Source organism: Pseudonaja textilis, chromosome Z, assembly GCF_049901715.1.
Source record: "Pseudonaja textilis isolate UNSWEBS1 chromosome Z, rPseTex1.2, whole genome shotgun sequence".
Taxonomy (NCBI): domain Eukaryota; kingdom Metazoa; phylum Chordata; class Lepidosauria; order Squamata; family Elapidae; genus Pseudonaja; species Pseudonaja textilis.
In genome coordinates this window covers 96,585,061-96,607,681 of record NC_142008.1, presented here as the reverse complement: position 1 = coordinate 96,607,681, position 22,621 = coordinate 96,585,061, and the positions used below count along the sequence as shown (strand labels likewise).

At 34.8% G+C, this 22,621-nt stretch overlaps 1 protein-coding gene across 1 annotated transcript in view; it reads right to left on the bottom strand.

Annotated features, from left to right (window-relative positions):
- Nucleotides 1-695: 695 nt before the first annotated feature.
- NPEPPS (aminopeptidase puromycin sensitive) overlaps nucleotides 696-22,621 on the bottom strand; it is a 112,745-nt gene continuing 90,819 nt past the window's right edge. Inside the window, 9 exon segments of the mRNA XM_026710876.2 lie at nucleotides 696-3,528; nucleotides 6,351-6,398; nucleotides 6,487-6,642; nucleotides 9,634-9,741; nucleotides 10,589-10,645; nucleotides 10,747-10,889; nucleotides 14,361-14,580; nucleotides 16,205-16,339; nucleotides 19,084-19,223. Coding sequence (XP_026566661.2) covers nucleotides 3,376-3,528; nucleotides 6,351-6,398; nucleotides 6,487-6,642; nucleotides 9,634-9,741; nucleotides 10,589-10,645; nucleotides 10,747-10,889; nucleotides 14,361-14,580; nucleotides 16,205-16,339; nucleotides 19,084-19,223 — 1,160 coding nt within the window. The 3' untranslated portion in view covers nucleotides 696-3,375.

The window sequence follows — 22,621 nt, the reverse complement described above, 5'->3', positions numbered from 1 at the left end:
AAAAACTACCATATAATCATCTATTTGGCATTCTAGAAGAGATTAGCAAGGAAGAAAGAAAACCCAGGAGAGAAACAGAGAAGACATCCATATGACTTATGAAGACTTGAAAGCAATAAATTACTGGAAATCATAGACTAATGTGGGAACAGAGGTGGTATTCAGCGGTTCTGATCAGTTCTGGAGAACCAGTAGCAGAAATTTTGAGTTCAGAGAACTGGCCCCATTGAGTTCTGACTGTCCCCATCCCCATCTATTCTCTGCCTCCCGAGTCCCAGCTGATCGGCTGGGATTTCTTGCCCTGCACAGGAGAACGGAGCTGGAAAGCAGGTTAGTGGGGTGGGGAGGGAATGAGATTTTGCAGTATCCTTCCCCTGCTAGGCCCACCAAGCCACGCCCACAGAATTGGTAGTAAACGTTTTTGAATTCCACTGAAAGTAGCATAGCAGTATTTTAGGGCTTATATATCTAAGAATTTATCTATTAGATAGAACTAGGAAAACTAAACAATAAACACATGGGAACAAATGTTTGTAGCTAAGTCTCATGATCAACTCCTCCCCGCCCCCACAAGGCTCAGCTAATTATCAAGGGCAGGCAAATGTCTGGTGACTAAAAATGTATATCTGGATTTTTTTGAAGGGAGGTTTAGGGTAATAGTAGACACTTAAATAAAGACATCAGCAAATATAGCCTATATTTCTGTCACATTTTAATTTATCAGGGTTGAAGTTTCCTCCCCCACCCTTATTTTTCTAGGCCTGTTAATTTATTTTACATGAAATTTATACACCATTTAATTTCACTTGTTTAGTTCTTAGGATCCAAGCCACAAACAGTGCATGGCCTATTTTTACCATGTTATACTTGGTACAAACAGTTTAGAACAGAACATTAAGAGAGTAGTTAACTTAGAATGTACACGTTTCAGAACTATGTGAAAAGTAGCAGCTGAATAGGAGAGGGAAAATTTAGAGTTTTCTGCCATAGCCACACCAGGATGTTGCCATATTTTGAATTAACAATGTCATATCACTGAGAAACCATAGATATTACATCTCAAGAAATCCCTATACTTCAACATAAACATAATCTTCTCAATTCCTTAAGCCTTGGCAAACCTAAGTAGCTAAACAGCAACTTTCTTAATCATGCGTTGCTTGATTATGGTGTGTTGAACAAGAGATATTAAGGATATCATCTTCAATACAGCAAAAATTAAAACATCAATTTGTAGAGATCATATTAAACTAAAATGTGTACATGTTCTATCCTTAAAAAGTTAGGGATTCCATAATACTACTAGTTTCATAAAGTGTCACAATATAATTGTATATACCACTGAACAGCAGCAGAAACTGAGATTCATTTCCTGTGGAACGACTGAAAAACTTTCAGCAATTACTGTGGTGGTGAGCCAGAATAGATAAAGAAAACTGACCTGGTCTAAACTTTTTCAGCCACATTTCTGTATTAGTTACATTTTTAAAAAAAGGGTGGGGGGTGTTAAAGGGCTACTGTCATGCTTAGTTGACTTCAAGTCCCACCAAAATCAATGGCACAAGGCAGCCAGTTTAACTAAGGTACCATTTATTTCAGTAAGATCTAGATATAATTATAGTTTAAATCTGAATCCAACCTAAACATCTCTCATATATGAGCTCCCCTGTATTGAACATGAATTGCATAAAATAAATGCACAAGGATCTCTCCCCCGCCCCACATCATTAAAAAAAAAGGGCAGGGGATAGTAAATTTTGGATTTTTACAGTAATGGATGTAAGCTGTACAAAAGCACTACAACTGTAGTGGGCCTGTGTAGGAAATGGCCCAGTCAAATGTGTTAATGCTGAATATACTGTCTTGAATTAAGCCCAGGTCTATTTCAAATTTGAAGTAAAACATATCAAAATGCAGTTGAAATTAAAAATAAAAAGGGAAACTCATGTACCACAATCCATTTTAACTGTCTCACAGCCATGGTCATGCATACAAGGCATGTAAAAATCTTATTTTGCCAATATACACACACCAAAACCAAGACTCTTTAATTTCACATTGACTTTCCTTTTTATTAACGCCAACTTGCTTTAAATTTTTTCTTTTGTTTTTCATTTAAAACAATAGCACAAAAATGTGTTTCCAGGGAAGCAATTTGACATCTAGTGTCTAATGACCTTCTCCAATTAACAATTAAAGCCACACCAAGTATGAATTTAAAAAAAGATATTTTAAAAAAGGGAACTGTAAAGATTTGAGGGAGGAGTGATGTTGGGATATGAAATCGGTAAGCAGGAACATGCTACTCTCTTAAACAACTGATGGCAGAAACCTTAGATTTTTATCATCATGCCAACTAGTGTTAAGTTTAAGGCTCTGAATCAAATTACCAAACATTACCAAATAAAGTGGAATGGAAAGCTGCAATCACAAGGTGTTAGGGCAATGTTTTGTTTTTGAAACAAAACACCTTTTTCAAACTACCGGGTTATGCATTTATGAACAGAGACTTTACAGTGGCCCAGAAAGATCCAATTACAATACTAAATCTTATCTGCATGCAGGAGTAAAGTATAAAGAAAGACAGAAGGGAATGGGGGGATAATTTCATTTTAATGTGGCTGAGAAACATATTTCTATACAAGCTTGCAATTTTTGAGAATATTAGCAAATGAAACAAAAAAGGAGGAAGGAGAAAAGACAGACAGAATATTTTATTTTCCCCTTCTCAAAAAATGAAACAAGGGAGCCTTACAAGCTTTCAAAATTTGAACCAAGATCACGTGTTGTTTCCTAGAATCTTCAGCTAAGAACTGCACTTATTATACCAAGCTGTCTTTCATAATTGGCCCATTCCACACAACTTGTAAGTGCTTTTGCTGCCTTTCAGTGTGTTTTCAGGTGCGCTCAGAGGCGAAACCCATTCCTGCCCATGACTTGCTATAACATTCAACTTGCCAAGAAACCTCCGGTTTCTTTTTTTCTTTTCTTTTTGTTTTTAGAAAAAAAGGGAAAGGAATTGTTAAAAAAAATCATCAGAAAGTAAAAGGGGAGAGGGTATTAAACATTTTGACCACTGACAAGCCTTAAGGACATTTCACAGTTTTGTTATGCTCTATTTTATTACTATAATATTTACAGGGTGGTTGTTTGTATTTTTGTTGCTAAAATTTTGATAAAATCTTTTTATTAGAATTTAGTTCTGGAGTTGAGCAGGAACTGTTAAACTACATTCAATGTCCAGTTCCCATTGGTGTGAGAAAAAACTCCAATTTCCTTGGCGCATTATTCAATTGTTGAATAGCAGCTTTTCCTCCTCATGCTGAGGCAGTTGGACCACAGCAGCTGGGATGTCCGAGGTGGATGAGAGTGGGTTCACACAGCAGTTGGTGAGGCTTTGCGTTGCAGGAGGTACTGATGAACATTTTCAGCATCACGCTTCAGCCATGCAGCATTCAACAGGATGTTTTCACAGCACTGCTGTATGGTACGCTCAGCTGATGGAGCTGGATGACTCTCAAAAAAAACCTACATGAAATGAAATAACATTTTCTGGGAGTATCACATCTGATAATTTCATATGGGTGAATCAGTCCAAATAATATACAATAATTTGGATGAGCAGATTCTAAATACAAAGACAGAGGTTGCTATGTGTGGCATTTTATTAAGACAAGAATATTTTTTGTAATGATATACTTGCAATCATGTGAAAAAAGTACACTCCATGCAAAGTGTTTTAATATATTTTATCTTCATTCAAACAATATAAAAGTAATGTAACTGAAGAACTATGAAAAACTGATTCTGCAATTATTTATTCCATAAAAATGAATAGCTACACTATTTCCTTTTGAGGAAAAATTAAATATATATTTTGGCTCTAATATCTGGTATCGCCCCCTTTGGAAGGAACAACATCAACATTCTTATAATTGTTTACCAGTCTTTGACTTCGATGGGATGGATTTTTATCCATTCATTTTTCAGCCATTTCTTAGGGGATTTACTGGAATGTTTAAAATAATAATATTACAAAGTCCACTTTCACTTGCTCTTCAGTCCTCTGAAAGAAAATCTCACATTCACCTCAAGTCCTTCTAGTACACTGAACAATTCATAGTGGATTCTTTGTTGATGAACTAGCCTTGATGCAGCAAAGCATCCCCTAAAATACCTTTTTGATCAGCATGAATTAACAATGGTATCAGGTTCTTCAGATGAAAAACTGCCTTTAATTTTTTCCAAACACATCTTCTGGCAGTGGGACCAAATAACTCTACCTTTGCCTCATCTGCCCACAACAAATTGATCTATCTAGGTATTAAGCAGAAAACTTCAGATTTGCCCTATTTTTTTTTTCTGGACAACAAAGATTTCCTCCTGGCACATCTCTCATGTAGATAAAGACAGCTTATTTGTAATGATGTGCTCACTGACATCATGTCGACTCACTTCAACATTAAAAGTAATGAGTGCTACTTGTCACTCATATGATGAAATTCTGAATTTTTTAGACCTTTTGAGGCATCTTGCATTTTACTCTGGTGCTGAACTTGCTAGGATGGCTGGTCTGGGTAATTTGACAGTTGTTTGAAATCAACTCAGTGTAATGATTGATTTGAAATTATTTAACTTTTTTTTTAATGGACTGCAAAATGTAAATAATAAATTATATTTATAATATTTTATCCTCTTTATCTATGTCTATCAATAGTGTTGAAAAGATCAAATATGCAAGATGTAGCAACTTGGGAACAAAGTGTTCTTAAAAATGTCCACAAGACATTGCTAGATTACTCCCAAACTTTTTTTTTGCTATATATTTTTATTGCTTACATATATATAAATGTTGAACACATGATGTGACCATCCTGGTGTTTCTTCCGTCAACTCTCAAACTTTCAATCCCCCTAGATTATGCTATCCTAGGCATTTGGGTGATTTTGAAAAGAATTTCCTGAACTGGAAGCAGATATCTCAAACAAGTTTGGAGAATATATTTCTGAAAAAAATGGAACCATGACCAGAACAGCACAGTCTAGAGGGGGAACAAAGCATTTCTTTCCTGAATCACTAACATATTTTGTATTACACTGCATTCTTATTTTTCAGTTCCACAAAAACTGTGTTTTAACAGAGTAATTGGAAGGGCAAAATGTCCATTACTGAGGAATGTCCACTGACTGTGAAATAAGGAACTATGGAGATTTAAGTCATTTGTGTGATGATGTCATCACAGAAATCATTTACTTAAATGATTTGATTACCCAACTTCCAAACTACCCTGGGTGACTTACCACTGGAAATTAAAATGTACTTATGAGAAAGCATAAATGAAGAATATTATGTCATTTATGTCATTTTTTACCATATGCATGACATAATTCATTTAAATTAATTTATCGGGTAATTTTTACAATGACATCATTATGCAAATGAAGTTAAGTGTCTACATCAAGGTTCAAGTAAAATGCGGTTGAATTGAATCCCAGGAAAGCTATGTTTTATTCTTTTATTTAAAAAAAAAACCTTTAAACTCCATTTCCACTTCCCCATATAGGATTTGAAAGAATAATTCAGCTACATTTTGAAGCAGTGTACCTTGGATACTGTTTGTTCTCCAAATATTGCTAAATAACTTAATCACTGCCCACAGTGCAGGAATGCTAGTAGCTGTAATTCTGTAACCTCATGATTTTAGATAGGGCCGGAACAGATCATTTTTATTTATTATCAGAAAGTCAGTTATTTAGCAAAAACAATCAATACTTTCATAAAAAATATTCCTTGAAACTTATATATCACTGCAGTATATAAAGTTCATTAGTATGAATGTAATACTAATAATAATTTAAACTTATATGCTGTTTGACTCTCAATGATTTTCCAAAGATAAAATTTACCAAGTCACTGAATTTCCTCTCCATTTTTTTCTGATTTTAATTCAAACTAAGTTTCTGTATGTTCCTTTTCCTAAAATCCCCCAATGATTATAGTAGCATATAGTCTACATAAGCCAGTAATTAGTCAATGGTTTATGAATCCAAATTTTATGGGAAATTCCAATGTTCTAGCTGATTAAATAATCTGGTAACCATCTGATATTTAGACTGCAACTCCCATACATCCTGGATAGCCTGGTCAGGGATAATAGAAATTATAGTTTAAATACCCAAATCTGTAAATGCTAAGTCAGAGAACATAATGCTAGGGAGTCAAAGGATAGAATTCCCTTACCCCAATTTCCTCTTTCAGGGAGGATGGTACAATAGAGGAAAATAATCATTCCAATCACTAGCATGTAAACCAGAAGGGCAGCAAGAAAGATATTGATTGAATAGGCTTACCTTAACCTCTGAAGCCATTTTGTCAATTGCAAATCCATCCACTGACAGCTAAAAAAAGAAGCATAGAGTGTAATAGATTTGGCATGAATTAAAAAAAGAAAAGCTTATTGCCATAGCCAAGACCTTTTGTGCATACCTTTATTAGCCTGGATATTAAGAACCCCCCCTGGTAGCGATTGTACAGTTCCTCCCAATTGTCTCTGACGAACTTCCAGGCAGCCTTTCTGCCCTGCTTGCTGCCTCCTGCAACTCCACCAATGACAGATACTGTGTCTTGGGGACGTACCTCTTCCTGTGAATGAAGTAAGAAATGCAGCTGGTTTGAATCTATAAAATAAATAATCTTCTCTCCCTCCCTCTCGCTTTTTCCCTCCCTCCCCCTGTTCTCTCTCTCTGGCATATAAAATACAAATGAAAATTAAGACAATGAGAAAAAAGGGAAAAGGAAAAGGGAATAGAGTGAGGAAAAAGGGAAACCCACAAAACCACTGACTTTCAACTTTGTTCAGTGCAGTAAGTTACATGATAAAATTATAATATCAACTTTTTTACTTATATACAGAAGTAATAGATATTTCTATAACAACAACCTATTTAATCATCAAAATCCAAAATCAAAGTTTCATTTTTATCTCTTTCAAGCAGAAAAGTCCAGAAGATTTGAGTTATATTCTTAGCATACCACACATATATAATTTGTACGACGTTTGTTCTCCAGAATGGGTATGTTCTAGCAGAAATGGGGAGACCATCAATTCTGGTGCTCAGTAAAATTTAGAACTTGGGCATAAAATAGATATTTGATTTTATTACTATCTTGTCTTGTTGGAATGCAAAGAGGTCTCTTCTTACAGAAAGAATATCTCTTCCAAGAGTCCTAAAAACCAATGGCAAATTCCATAAAGAGAAATAGAGGATGACCAGGAGTACAAAGACATGTGCCTCTGAGGAAGGCAAACATACGAGAGTGGCCAGAAAGGCATGCCCCTCACCTAGTCAGGGGTCAGAGCCCAAGGTAGTTGCTTCACTGTATAGTAATTTTGCTGTTCTCTATTTGCTTAAAGAAATTCCAATATTTCAGGGACATCTGATGGTGCCACGAATGTCTGTCTTTTATACCACTCTTCAAATCAGTTGATAGACAGTGGTGGTGGCTAGGCATCTAGAAACCTACATGGTTTCTACTGTCATGATGAAAGCCTGAAATTCAAGAAATGTTCCCATTTAATTTCTAAGAGCAAAGATGTAACCAGCAGGAATCTAGGTGTAGAATTAGCTTACTCTATTTTTAATAGAGTAAAGAGCCATAATCTTCCAGGTCAGGATGGAACAATTAAAAGCATTGATGCCTTGATAATCTTTCCTTGCATACCACTCTGGATAGTACTAGAGTTGATGGAAATTATAGAGGAATCATCTAGCCATGGTACTATCAGAACATCGACCCCCTCTGCTCTGTTGACTTGAAATGTCGACAAAAGAAGCATCTCACTTGTCTGTAGTCCATTGTCTAACAAGGTTTATTATCTTTTTGAAATCTCACAAAGTAATTCCTTTATGTATTCTGATTTTGAGGGTATGTATTTCTCTGCCCAAGTCATTACTTACATGGCCTCTTTCTGAAGGCCCTTGATCTGTTTCCACCCTGAACACTCACTCTCTAAAATAAAAATCTGCCATCAGAGCTGGGTACATAGGTCTCAGCTGTAGTGAAGTGACACCTGGGAGTCTTTAACCATTAATGATTAGACCACAATTCCTGAACTGTTTTGGAAATGGGCTCCTCATTTCATCAGCCTAATGTTTGTAATCACATAATTCTTGATCAGCTCAAGGAATGCCACATTTGCTGAGATCATCCCCAACGCAAAGGCTGGGCTACCTTTCTTGACACTCTTATGATCTGTCTCCTTTGTTTCCTCACAGGATCAAGGAATCAAGGATTCTAAGCACAGGATGCTCTTTTTGCCCTTCTCTTTTTTTCTGATGTTGTCTAGCCAGGACCCCTTCCTTCCACATCTTTATTTTTTTTATTCCCATAGGTAGTCCTTCCTTCCTTCCTTCCTTCCTTTCTCTTTCATATAGCAGCCATCTCATCTACAGACAACTTTTCTTTCTTTTTCCTTCTTGCATGTTTATGAAGAGGATAAAAAGTAGGTTGACACTGAAGAAAGATAAGATTTGCATGAGCTCTTGGAATAAGATAGGTGGTTTTCCTCTTTTCTTTCTTGCTCTGGAACAGTTTTGGTTCCTAAACAGTTTGGTTTAGTATGGAACATCACTGAGTTTTGAAGCAGCTTCACTTTAGGATGTCAGGTGTAAAACACCTGGAATTCACACGTTTATGTAAGTATAATGAACAAAACTATCTCATTGAACATGGGTCTTGTTAAGTTTGATTTTACATCTCTGCTTTTCTATCAGGTATCATCCCATAGTCACTTGACATATCACCAAATTTGGCAGGTCTTGATTATTCCATCCTATTTTAACTATGGAGAACAGGAAGATCCAACTTATGCACTTACTTCGGGCTCAACAGCTTAAATACTGTTGAACCACCCTGGCCATTATGACAATTTTAAGTACTGAAGGGCTGTGGTGGTGGCACCGACTGCTGCTGCCTAGTCCTGGTTTGACTGCCAGAAGACTGCTGAAATTGGCCTTTCAAAAAGAAAACAGGCTGCCAAAGGGTTGTTGCAGCTAATGCTTAACCACCACCACCACCACCCTGCCCAAAAAAAGATTCAGCCACACCCTAGAGGTTTCAATGCTGGCCTGTTTCCTCTGCTCCAATGCTATAGAAGCCATTGCTCCGTAGTTCTGTTTAAGATAGGAGAATGGTGTCAGATGCTCTAGATGACCAAGCCTACTTTTGGAGCAACTTTAGATGAAGAAACAAAAATGTAATTAATGTGAAAGATGAAAAAGCAGAACAGTTATTTCATTTTTGCAGCTCTTTTTCTGTTATTTTGCTATTTATTTTGTCTCATCCACCTCAAGCACGCTTACTCTGCATAATTTATTTTGGTCCTGCTAGGTTGCTAAAAGGACCAATGAACTGCAAAGGGCAACTGCAACACCAATAGCTGCTCAATGTATCTCCAGTTTCTTGGATATCAAGGTTTGTGTATATGTTAGCTCTAACAAATATATATTTAAGGGAAAAAAAGAAGAAAAGCAGCATCCCCAAGATGCTGAAAATGGTACTAAATTCCCAATTCCATTCTTCTGTTGCTTCCAATGCACAGGATATAAACTTAGTATGTGGCATCTTACTCACTGAAAGTGCAAAAGTAAGAACTTTCTGTATTAGCTCTGGCTGAGATATTGCACCAAGTACACGTTCTATTCTGTTTTTCTCTTCCTGCATATCAGCTTGCTTGTGGAGCTGCAAAAAACAAAATAACAATAGCAAATAGCAAGTGAGATTAGACTTTTTCCTCCTAGTCATATTCTACTCTAAACTAGGACCAGAGAAGCTAAATTAGAAACCTCTCAGCTTCTTGGCATAGGGGGAGGGGGGGGGAGAGGTGTCATCAAAATTTGATATATTTAAAAGAAAATATTTTGAAAATGGAAATGCTAGAACAACAGCCACAGCAGTCAGTCCATAGCAGTTCCTTGATGGATTGAATCATTTATGTAACCTATAATTTCCAATGGCAACACTGTTTCAAAAATATCAAATTTAAATTACTGAGAGAAAAAACTGGATCAAAAATGGAGATCATGCCATGTTTCAGGTATTGTTGAACTAAAATTCTCACTAGGCCAAATGTAGCTAAAAGTCCAGAAACATCTGAAAGACCAGAGCTTTGTTGCAATGGCCAATTTTGTGTATTTTTTTTTATACTGTACGTTAAAAGCTACACCCTGTAGCTTTTGGGGAGGTTTATCATTAACCAATATAGAACTAATTTCTCCCCCATTCTCAGGAATAAATAACATGGCTAAATACTAGAGAAAGAGAGAGAGGGATGGAAAATATTAACTAATATTTTAAATTATTCCATTGCAGTGAGAGGGAGCATAATTTTAAATCGCTTCCACTATAACTAATATTATTTCATATAATACTTAAAATTGAATATTTCTAAGGCTATCTACTGTTATTTTCATGGGACAGAGCAAAGTTACAGTAATTAAAACTGCAAGGAATCTATGAGCATCTTGCACTCTGACACAGTATATTCTTCATAAATTTTTACATGCCCAGAAATACAAAGCATACTTACCTTTAGCATAGTATCTAAGGTTATACTGTCACCATGTTTCAAAACAGTTACATATACCTGGAAAAAAATAATTTTAATATAAAGAAAGTTACTTCCTGTCAGCATATTCCTATCAGTCAGATAACTATTGCAAAACAAAATATTTGAAAGCAACCTACCGAACTTCTTAGATCAGCAGACAGGATGTGCTTCCCTTCCACATGATCTTTGAACCGTCGCCGAGCTTCTTCCAATGTTGCCCTGTGTCCAGCTTTTCCAAGCTTGCCCAAAACTAAACCTCTCAGAAGTGCATCTAGATGACCTAATGGAAAATAATAAGAAATAAGAAACTTGTATTTTAAAAAGCTTTATCATATTCATATAGTATGAATCTGATCTGATCACAGAAGCTGAACTGAAAAGAACTCCCCAAATGTTAAGCATAAAATCTATGAAGTGTTCTATAAAACATTTAGTCCTTCATTTCCTATACTCTCAACAATGTTCTTTCAGCAACTATCATGAATGCTAGTATCAAAGTTTATGTCCTAGACCTGCAAAAAAATTAAATATTTTCCATGACATTGATATAAAATCTGTGATTATTAATAGTATTAATGAGAGAAAATGAATGCAACACCGATGTTTTCCATAAAGAATTTATCTGGATTGAAGAGTCAAAGAAAAGCATGCTGATATGTAACAGAACCAACATGCTTGAGAGAGGTACTATCAATTGAACTGCAATCTACAGTATACTGCACTGTAAATGCTTGTCTGATACACTGATCAGGTTCCCATGATGTGCTAAGCTATATTGTGATTTTTATGCAGCAAGTCATATATAGACTTCAATCCACATAATTCTGTTCATCTAAAGAAGGTGCTTCAGTTCTGGATGAGAAGTGAAATGTCTTCAAGGAAAAATAAAGTCTGGTTGCATCTTGAAAAAGTATCTTTAGGACAACCATGACCTGAATGATTGAGAATCTCCACAGACACAATCCTGTTTGATTTTGGCTGATCCAATATGCCTAGAATTTGCTGGTTTTTAATAGTCAGCACTCTTTACTGGGATTAAAGAAGGGTTCTTAGTACTGCAATAATGTAGACTCACTAAAGAAACGTAATTTCTGCTGCTCCTTCATTGGTCTTTGGGGGGAGAGGGAGAGAGCATTCCAATGGGTATATTCAAAGGTTAATCAGGATCACAAAGGACCCAGCTGTAGACCCAGTTGTCCCCTGTTTCTTTGCAAGATAGTTCTAATCCTTATCAGACCTTTGTACATCCTCACTGCATTTTTTTTAATTGAAAGAAAAATCCAAAATGTAGACGCAACAGAGGAATCGGGAATAATTGCTAAGTGAATGAATTGTAAGATTGGTTCCCTGATCATAATTAAGTCCAGAATAATATAAAATCCTGATAATATGATCAATATAGAATGAGAGTGCATGCATGTGGGGCACACAAAATAGCAGCACCTATTTCCAGGAGAACTTTGGGTAGATTCTAACAGTGCAGTACAGTACAGACACCTTATAACAAAGGACACCGAACTACATACTTTTGAAAGAGAAAATACATCTAGCCTCATATACATAATCTTGTGGAAGGCTTGTCATTTAACCCTAGCCCTGGAGAAAAAGCCATAGTTTTAAAAGCATTTTAAATGAAACCAGAAGAGAAAATACACAGCTCTGTGCGGTTGTTATTCTAGAGCAGGGGTCCCCAAACTTGGCAACTTTAACCCTTGTGGACTTCAACTCCCAGAATTCTCCAGCCAGCAGAGTATTGAGCCAGCATTGACTCTGGGAGTCAAAGTCCACAAGTCTTAAAATTGCCAAGTTTGGAGACCTCCGTTCTAGAGAGTCGCCATCTTATATGGACCAGATTGACTTTTGAGAGCTACTATTTTTCCATTTTTGTAATGTTACTTTAATTCCTATTGTAAAAACAAAACACCTTTATGCTAGCTAAAAATGAATGAGAAATGAATGACTGAAACTACCTAGGCAGTAGTTCATCAGGGATTTGAGCTCAGTCCAATACTGTTTTTGAACAGTGAATAATCAATGGACAGACATGTATGTAAATGTTTTGAAGACATATTTTATTTATTTAAACATGAAAATCCCACTTTTAATGACAAAAACTTTAAAAATTCCATTCAATAATAAAACTGCAACAATAAAAATAAACAACTTCAAGTAAATATATCTAGTTTAAAATTTAAGTCACTACGGCTAAACATAATAATGCAATAAAATGAAACAACATCAAAAATCTCCAAGATAGAACATGGGTGTTAGGCCTTTATAAATGCCTAATCAAATGGTTTTGTGATAGCAAACTGTTCCAATGGTATGAAACGATTGTGAAAAAGGTTCCTTTTAAGATGGGTGAATAAAAGACAATCCTCTATTCCTGAGGTTAAAATAGGGTCAAGATTTAAGGCAAATTTAGTCATAAACAGTACAGGATTTTAAAAATGAAGTTTCATCTTAGATTAAGTTTGGATATGTATGGTAAAGTACTATTAGATAACAAACATGAATTTCTAGGTCCATCTACTTATCATACCCCATCACTCAGATCACTTCATCTGAATCAGCTGAAATTTCTGTATTATCTTTAAAGAAAGCTTGGCATAAAATATATTAGACTATATATCATTTAGAAAACTTAAAGCAAAATTAACTTTCTTCAGATGTAACTATAGACTGCATACCAGCTTAATCTGGTAGAGCATATTCCTGGCTCCTGCAATAAATTCAGTTTATCCCAGTACTGTAAAATACAGTGAGGGGAAAATAAAAATACTTGGTGAAAAAAAAAAAAGGCTACTTGTGAATACCTAGCCGCAGGAGTTAGTCTGCAAGTGACAGTACCTCACTGTTTCCTGGATTAAATTTCAATCTGTTCATATTTACTCAGTTTTAGAATTCTGTACAGATTCTCTAGAGTACACAACTGGAACTCAGAAATATAGCTGGATATTATACACATGCTAGTAACATTTCAACTCACGGCCCCAGATGACTATCTCCAGCAATATCATCATTCTCTTGAATGAACCCTCATCCAATTGAAGGAGAAATAAATTTTGTAAGCAGTGCCAAGAAGAACTTCCCTCCTGATTACTTCTAAGGCTACTCCTTCAAATTTGTGGTTTTGCCTCTGCTGTTTTAAAACTTTGAATAAAGCTTTGCTGCTGTCTTCTCACCATAAGAATCTTCTGACTTAGTTCTACAACATTTTTGTCTTCACTGGCATCCCCTGAACAGATCAAGCAACTTCAGACAGAAGTGAAAAAGCATTACCACTTCTTTTACTATTGTTTTGGCATTCTACCTCTTAAGCCCAATTTATATAATTAATCCAAGTATACATCATAATTGATGGCACCAATGCTGCTGAGAAATGGACCATACTCTAAATATTTTTAATATATCCAATCTATCTGTACATCATACATAGATGGAATAGATGAAATGAAGGTGAAAGAAATAAGGTGAATGTCATATTGTAGGGTAAGATTACTAATGGAATCTTACTTCTGATCAATTCTATTGACTCTGGATCTTCTGACTTATTCCAAGCAGAAACCAGACTCTCAGCAGTTCATCCGTCTAAAACTGCAGAAAAATCCATAACAAGGCTTAGAAACCAGGGGAAACTATCCAAGTTGGTCCCTTATTCCTATTTTTTTGGAAGTCTCAGTCTCTGACAAGAAAAAGGGCAAGAAAAACTAAAATACTGGAAGATCAAAGTATTCATAAATCTTCATACCTTCACCAGGTCTGGGGTCCCAGCCCAGTTTTTCTCCTATTGGTGAAAAGATATCACGGATGAATGCCTGAATCTCTTCATAGAAGTCTGTGTGGGACAAGAGAGTTGAGAGAATCCCCAGGTTACAGCTTAGGTCGCTCCACACAGTATAGTTGGGCTCATTCACAAATGCTTTCATGACTTTTAGAACCTCTACAGTGCTAACAATTCCAGCTCAGACCTGAGAGAAGAAAAACAAGTAAGTTATACTCCAAACCCCCCAAAATATTTGATCTTACTAAAGAACACTTGGGTTCTTGCTGTAAATTATAAAGAGTCATTTAGAGTATATCTAGAGGTAGGCTATCAATAGAGCCAGAAACGCCTTATCAATCCGAGCCATACATGAAAGTAGTAAACAACAACAGAAGAATCTTGCTATTTCTATTTTTTCAAAAACACAGGGAGGGTAAACTAGGGGAAAGAATTTACAATTCTGAAAATTCTAGCAGCCGATCATTTACAGCTATGTATAGTTCTCAACTTACGACTACAATGGACCCTGGAATTTCAGCTTTAAGTGTTGTAGTCATAAGTCAACTCACCACATGGTTGGACTCGATTTTACCACTATTTTTACAAGCGAGTCTCCACATTTGTTAAGTGAATCACATGAAGTTTAACAGAACCACATGGTCATAACATAACAGCATATCCAATGGTGTTTTAGCTGAAAATTGGCAAAAAAAAATCACAAATCATATTCTTGTGATCGTAAATGTGCCTCTAATAGTAATGTGACTTGGTTGCCAAGTGCCCAAAATGCAATCACAAGACCATAGGGGGAGGACTAGTTTTTGTAAATAGCTTTTTAAAAGTCTATTATAATTTCAAATTAAACAGTTGGTTGTAAATCAAGGATTACCTGTAGTGTATTTATGGGTGTCAGCAATTGATAATAGTTTTCCTCATGAACTTGAAAGCAATTCATTTTAATGATTGACAAGTTCAAACTGATTGACTGGTATTCTCCATTAAATGAATGTGTGTCGCCAAATCATTCACAAGTCACTATGACTTCAGCTTTACATTATATTTTATTGTTATCAATCTTAAAGCATAAACATTTGAAGAATAGCTATCATCTCTAAGGAAGCAGCCAAATAAATTTTGCCTTGAAATTAACAACCCTGAAATCAATCTACTCTGGTTTATTGAGGTGGTATGAAACAAAAAGGAAAATTGTGGAAGTCATTCTATTTAATATCCTGATTCTGAAAACATCTCTAAAAACAACACAGCATGGGTTGTGTGGAATATAAAATGGTGACAAGATTCTGTATATTCCACACTCAACAAGGGCATAGTTTAGCACTTGATGGGGAATTCCATACTTGTTCTTAAAAATAAAATGTTGCTAGCACAATAATTGATAGTTACAAAATCCCAGATATTTCTTTGCAATATCAGAAGATTGCTTCCAAAATCTAATAATGAAAAATAATAGAAATAGCAGGAATCAACCTTTCAGAGTACTTTAAATAAAAAGTTTTACTCAGCTTGCAGAATACTTTTCAGGGGTGTTTGGATTTCCATCTGGTACTTCATATATGTCATTTATTCATGCTTCAGTGTATTTCATATTTAAAGCTATTGACATGAAGTCAGAAGCAATTTATTAGAAAACAGCACAATAGTTAAAAGTTTAAGACTAGGACTGCAGAGTTTTATTACCAAAAATATATGAAGTTCATTAATTCAATATATATTGTGCCTTCAAATGTAATATGATTCTTGAAGGAGAAAGAAAAAGGAGACAAGACAAAAAAAGGAAAAGAGAAAAAAGGAAAAAGATATCCACTTACCAAGGAAAAAAGATCATTCTGCAGCCCTAGCCTGTCCACAGGGAGTAAGGAGAGATCACGGATAGCTGGAAGTAAACCCTCCAGTATCTCAGGACTGTACTGTGTCCGATAAAATCCCACTGTTCCCAGATTTACCTGAAAACGTTGGAAGTGAGATTCAGTTAGCAACTGGAGAGAAAACACACTACATTAAACCAAAATATAGAGAACAGAACAACATAGTAAATTTTAATAATCTCTAACAAAAATATAAAGGTAGCCATCAATTTATGACCATAATTGAAACTGAAATCTTGTTCAGTGAGTGACATGATAATTAAGTGAGTTGTTCACGTGACCAATTTGCTCAACAGCAGCAATTCCTGATTGTGATTGTTAAGTGATGTCCTAAGTCATTAAGAGGATAGAATGAAAGAGCTGCCTGCTGAAGGATTTCAGCTCCATGCAGAGCTGAAATCCTCCCAGCAGGCATTTCTTTTGCTCTTTAACATCTCTGCCTGCCAAAGGATTTCCTCTCACTTCCCCATACGAGGGGAATGTTTTCAACAGAAGGAAAAAGATTTATATGGAGGAGAAATCCTAAAGATTTCTGCTCTGTTCCTACAGCTTGCCAAAGTATTTTGGCTTCCTTCTCTCTCCTCTACTTGCAAGCTTTCCTGCCAGCTTTCCAAGTGACCTTCTGGGAAAACAGACAGAGAAGACTGCAAATGGAAATCACATGATCATGGAAGTGGCTGTCAACCAGTCATAAATGCATGGTTGTAGTATTACATTTTACGATGGTCAGAAGTGCTGTATGGCCTGTGAGTACCCTGTTACTCAAGGTTGTTATAATCATTAAACAACTGGTCAAAAGTCAAGGACTATTTGTAAAATATGTTATCACCAGCTTCAGAAAAGGAAGGGTTGTTTCATCAAGGACAAAAGCAAAATAAAAGTTATTTAATTATGAAGTTGACAATTTTCCAGTTGGCTCACTGTTGTTAGAGACATGGAAACCAGATAAAATTTACATGAATCTCTTTTGAGATGAGCAGTAACTAAATTTTACGTTGCTGCATGAAAGCAAGACAAAGATATATTTACCTTTATTTTAAAATACTTGGCTTGATACATATTAACTATTAACTGTAGGGACATATACTTTTATTTTATACCTGTTAGTTTTAGATTTATCACCTGGAAAAATAACTGTATTAATATCTTGAGAGGAATTAATTCTATGTTGTGGTTTAATTTACTAGCTGCTAGTACTTTATTTATTTCACTTTGGTTTTGCTTGTTTTGTTCTGTCACTGACTGAATAATAATATTATTGATTATTGACAACCATTATGGAAAAATGATGTATATCCTATAAAATTAAGTTCAAGCTATTCTTTTTAAAATTTCTTGGCTATTCCTTAAAATTCAGGGGACACTTCAAACTCAAAACACAATACAATTTTCATATGTGGCCTCATATTTGTTTAAAATGAAGAAGATATTTATTTGTACTTAATTATTCATTTTTAACTGAATCTTGTTTATATCCTATTAACTTTTAGGCCACAGTTTCTGGCTTATCTTTTATTGATTTCTCTACATAGTTTGCAATTATAGATAGCTGCTAATATTGGCTATTTAAATTTTATTGTATATTACATAACTTTTGTGTTTATTTTGTCTGATAAACTTACAAGTGAATTAGACTATGATTTATCTGATTTAAATTTATGTTCATTTTAATTTAAATGATCTGGGAAAAACTGAGCCTTGACCCTAAACCCTGGGACATTATCACGTGAAGTCACTGGACAATACTGATGTATGTTCTCTTTATAACCGTCCCAGAATTATTTGTAACCTAATCTGGTAAAAGAAAGGAACACTAATGGTAAGATGCACAACTATAGTCTCCCAAATTTGATATCAATTGACATTTCGTTCAGCAATGCTATGACCAGCGTCGTCTTATTTATTATGTAAATGTATCAAGAATTTTCTATCTTTGGTAAAGGAAGTAATGATAACATCTCTTATGCAATTAAAGTGATGTGGACACTAACAGAGATTTTCTAGACCTATATCTAGAAGGATACTGGATTGCTTAATGTAGCATATCAAAGAAAACAATAGTACTAGAATACAGAACTACTATTATTGTATATATAGTATATACTATATTACTGTATATAGTAGAATGAAATAATTTTTACAAAACACTAGATCAATACTAACAAAACAACAGCCACTGAAAAATCTACACCTATAAAACAAATATTGGAAGAGAGGGAACTTATAGATAATTGTTTAGATTATCAATAATATCTGGAAAAATTATGACAAGATAATTATGACTCAATATCAGATTCCTAGAGAACTTTACAGTACTAAAAGAAGCTCAGCAAGAAAGCAAGAAATAAAGCAAGAAATCTAAGAACTTAGAGGGGACAAAAAGGAAATGAACACAATTAACTATTTGTTATAAAAGTCATTTCTATTGAAAAGCTGTTAAACAATGAACTGGATCACCAAGTTAAAAATCTTATGCATTATGCATGATCATTAGGTATATTTTCCAATACTGATAACAGCTACAATGTTACAGTAGGTTTTTTTTCCAAGATCACAGGAACATTTGAACACTTAATAATAAACAAAATAAATTCACATGGGAAGCTTACACTAAAAACATAAACTGAAATGAAAGAAACAGTCTCAGTGTCCTTCTATATGGATTATTAGTGGCATTATATTAAGAGAACAGGTCAGCTCTGGGAAAAAATGCAACTGTTCTCTTTTCTTCTGATTAATCAGGATACTAACTAGGAAGAATAAAATAAGTTGGAGAATCAGAAATATACTTAGGGAGGAATCTCCTTTTTATTATTACTCACCTTAATCCACTGTTCTGGCTTCACGTCTTTCAAAACTAAAGTTAATTCAGGTTTGTCCATTAATACTTGCATTTTGGCATGGGTTGGGTCATCACTTGTACAAATGGTAATGGGAATCATCCACAAAGGGCAATCTTCCCCTATATAAAAGAAGAGAAGGACACCTGACAGAACAAGGCATGGTGCGGTTCACTGCCCAATCCCCAGAAACATATTTGAGGATTTATAGAATAAGAAGTAAAATCACATTTGTTGTCACTCAGCATATTTATAGAGTAGAAATTCAATCAGTCTGCAAAAACACCGTTTATATTTTCCCTGAAACAACTGATACGTTAACAACTTACATTTTATGCAAAGAATGCTTACACTGAATTTGCTTTCTTGGTTTCATGGTACTATATATTAGAGTGACTCAGATAGTCACATGTAAATAAAAATTGTTATTTAAATGAACATAGGTAAGTAAAAACAAAATAAAAACCAGTTGTAGATTAACAATGAAATTTAATAATCTAGGGATGTCTCCTATTTCAGTTGAATTCACAACTGGGACAAAGAAAAAGTACCTCCATATAACACAGCAGGTACTATCAGTATTGCTAACAAAATATTCCATATGTTGATTTTTCTTTTCAAATAAATGCCCCTTTAAAAAAATGGTTGAATGAATTACCTTCAAATCAAACTCTAAGCAAAAGCTACTATTTTTAAAATCAAAATAGTAATTAAAATCCAGCTCTATTGTAAATTGGCAAATGACTGGTTTGTTTCTTCATTTTGTGCTTTAATAATAAGCCTATGTTTCAACTTTTTTATACAAGTTATTTTAAGTAATTTGCTTTCAATATCTTTTTCTCGACTGCAGGTACAGTTTTCTATGACTATGTTTTTTTTAAAAAAAAACGACCCTGTAATCCTTTGCATTGGGGTAGAGTCAGGACGATTGAACAGAGCTCAAGTATTTATTGGCCAGATGTCCTTCCAGACACCTATGTGGAATTCACAGCAGATAATTACTCATTGCGGCCCAGAGAGAGAAATATCTGCTGGTACCTAGGATTGAACTCACAAACCCCTGATTGTGAGGTGAGGTACATCCAGTTGATATTTACTAGCTGTTCATGTACATCTGTTTATACAATCAAGAAGTATTCATACCTTTTAGATTTTTTGACTTTTTGCATAACTTATCAATGAATGTAACAGGAGTTTTATATAAATCCTACTGATAGGCTAAGGAACCTGAATAAACAAGAACATACCCAGGTTTGATTCTTGTTTAATTTATTATTACATAAACAAAGCGATCTAGCAAGCAATGCACCAGTGTGAAAAAGTAATCATCTTCTTAGATTAAGTAACACCTTTGACTATAGGTGCTATGACTGCATTCTGTAATTGGTGATTAGGGTCTCACATCACTTTTTCAGGTTCATTCTACAAAAGCAAACTGCTTCAAATTAATAATATTTAACAGTATTCAAGCATGAATTGCTTATTCTGATCCTGTCACAATATTTTTATGAAGTTTTAGTATTTAAAAACACTGAAGTATGGGTTTTTTAAAAAAATCCATACTTGCTTATATGTTTGAGGTTGCCTTGCTACATATGCTACATGTGTTTTTGCTTATGGACAGCTAGTCTAATACAGGTGTCCTCAACCTTTCTGGCTCTGCAGATTGGCAGCAGTGGCAGGTGGGGAGTGACAAGAGACAGGTGATCGTCCGGTCTGGTTCCCCATGGGCCGCAGTCCAGGGTTGAGGATCCTTGTTCTAATACACTTTTGCAGAATTCAGATAGAAAATATGCTTTTAACAAATTGTGTTCCTTAATTAAGATTCTGTATTCTACCAAATGTTCTCCATTTCAAAATTATCTTTAGAAGTTTAGGAACCATTTTGTAGTATATTTAAAGAATAATAAATTGTATAACAGGTAGCAATAGTAAATTGTATAATAATATAGGGAGTTGTTTGTCTGCTATTTGAGGAACATATAGTTTACAGTCTTTTAAACATGTATTTAAAATTAAAAATATTGTTAAATATGAAGCTCTCTATAAATATTATGAACTTTAGCTCTTCAAATCACATTCAGTTTTTCATCACATGGCTTCTAAATTATGCTGTGTTGAAAATAATTTTTTACTATTTTTTTTTTACTAATGTCTGTATCAGTTTTATAATCAATCAAGGCAATTACAAACCATACAATTAATAATACAATCATAAACTGTAGAAACTGTGATTCTAATATTGCCTTAGGCACAAAGCCAGTTGGATGATCTTGGACCAATTATTCTCTCTCAACTCTAATAAGCAGTCAACGCTGACTTAACAGCATATCCAAAAACCAATTTCTCCGTATTAAAGGACCTTCTCTAGAGCACAGTTTAATGCCTTTCCCCCTCTGCAGTCACGGATGTTAAATACTGCACAATCAGACACATTTTGCAGAGATGATGCTTCTGTGCCTCTGATGAAACTGAAATCTCAGAACGTATCTTTCTGAAGATTTATTAGGAATTGCGTTCCAACTAATCTAACCGCTAATAATTAGATTGCCTCGGCATTGTCCAAAGAAATTTTCCTTAAAAAAAATTAAGTATCCTGAGATCACTTAAGCAACTGTTAAATACTGGCTATCTTCTGACCTGACAACAAAAGTGGGTCATTTAATGATATTTTCTATCGTTCTAATTAATATTTTCTTGTATTCTCAGGTAACATTTGCTTTAACTTTTGTAATTTGGTCTTTGAATACAGTAAAATAGTAATCGCTACTTCTAGAGAGCAGTGATGATCCAATCAATAGTCTGATTAATGAAGTATTCACAAAGTTATCCTTTCATTTAACTGTACTGAATGAGACCCAGTTTGGTCTGGTAATTAAGGCTCCAAGCTAGAAATCAGGATATTGCAAAATCTAGTCCCACCTTAGACATGAAAGCTGGCAATTTGAACTTTGGGACAGTCATTCTCTTTCAGACCATGACATAAGGTTTAGTGACAAGCCAGTCAGTCAATTCCTATTCTAACCAGTGGATCAACACTCAGTTGATCAGAAAAAAAGCAAACATTGTATTTGCAGGAAAACACTAGGAGGATTTTTAAAAAATATATTGACAGAACAAGAATAGAAGAATATATAACTTTATTACTGTCTTAGACCAGCAATAGATATCACTATTTACAATATATTAAAAAATAGTACTGACACATTACAGTACATTAATAGTGGATAATAACATCCCTGTTAAGAAAATACATGTTCTCAGTTTGGGTCACTCCCTGGTTTGTATGAGTGGGCAGCCAATAAGTATGTGTGTAAATATCATTTTCCAAATATTGTTATATCTCCAAAATTGGCACAAATTGACAGCTATAATTCTGTAACCAATTTTTTTTCTTGCAGACATTGCAGCAACACAGAATATTGCTACTGCATGAGCAATAGCCGGGTTTGAGTCTTGGAGGAAAAAGCCTACATAAAAATTGTCTGCCTTCCCTGGCAATCTCTAGTAAGGGGAGAAT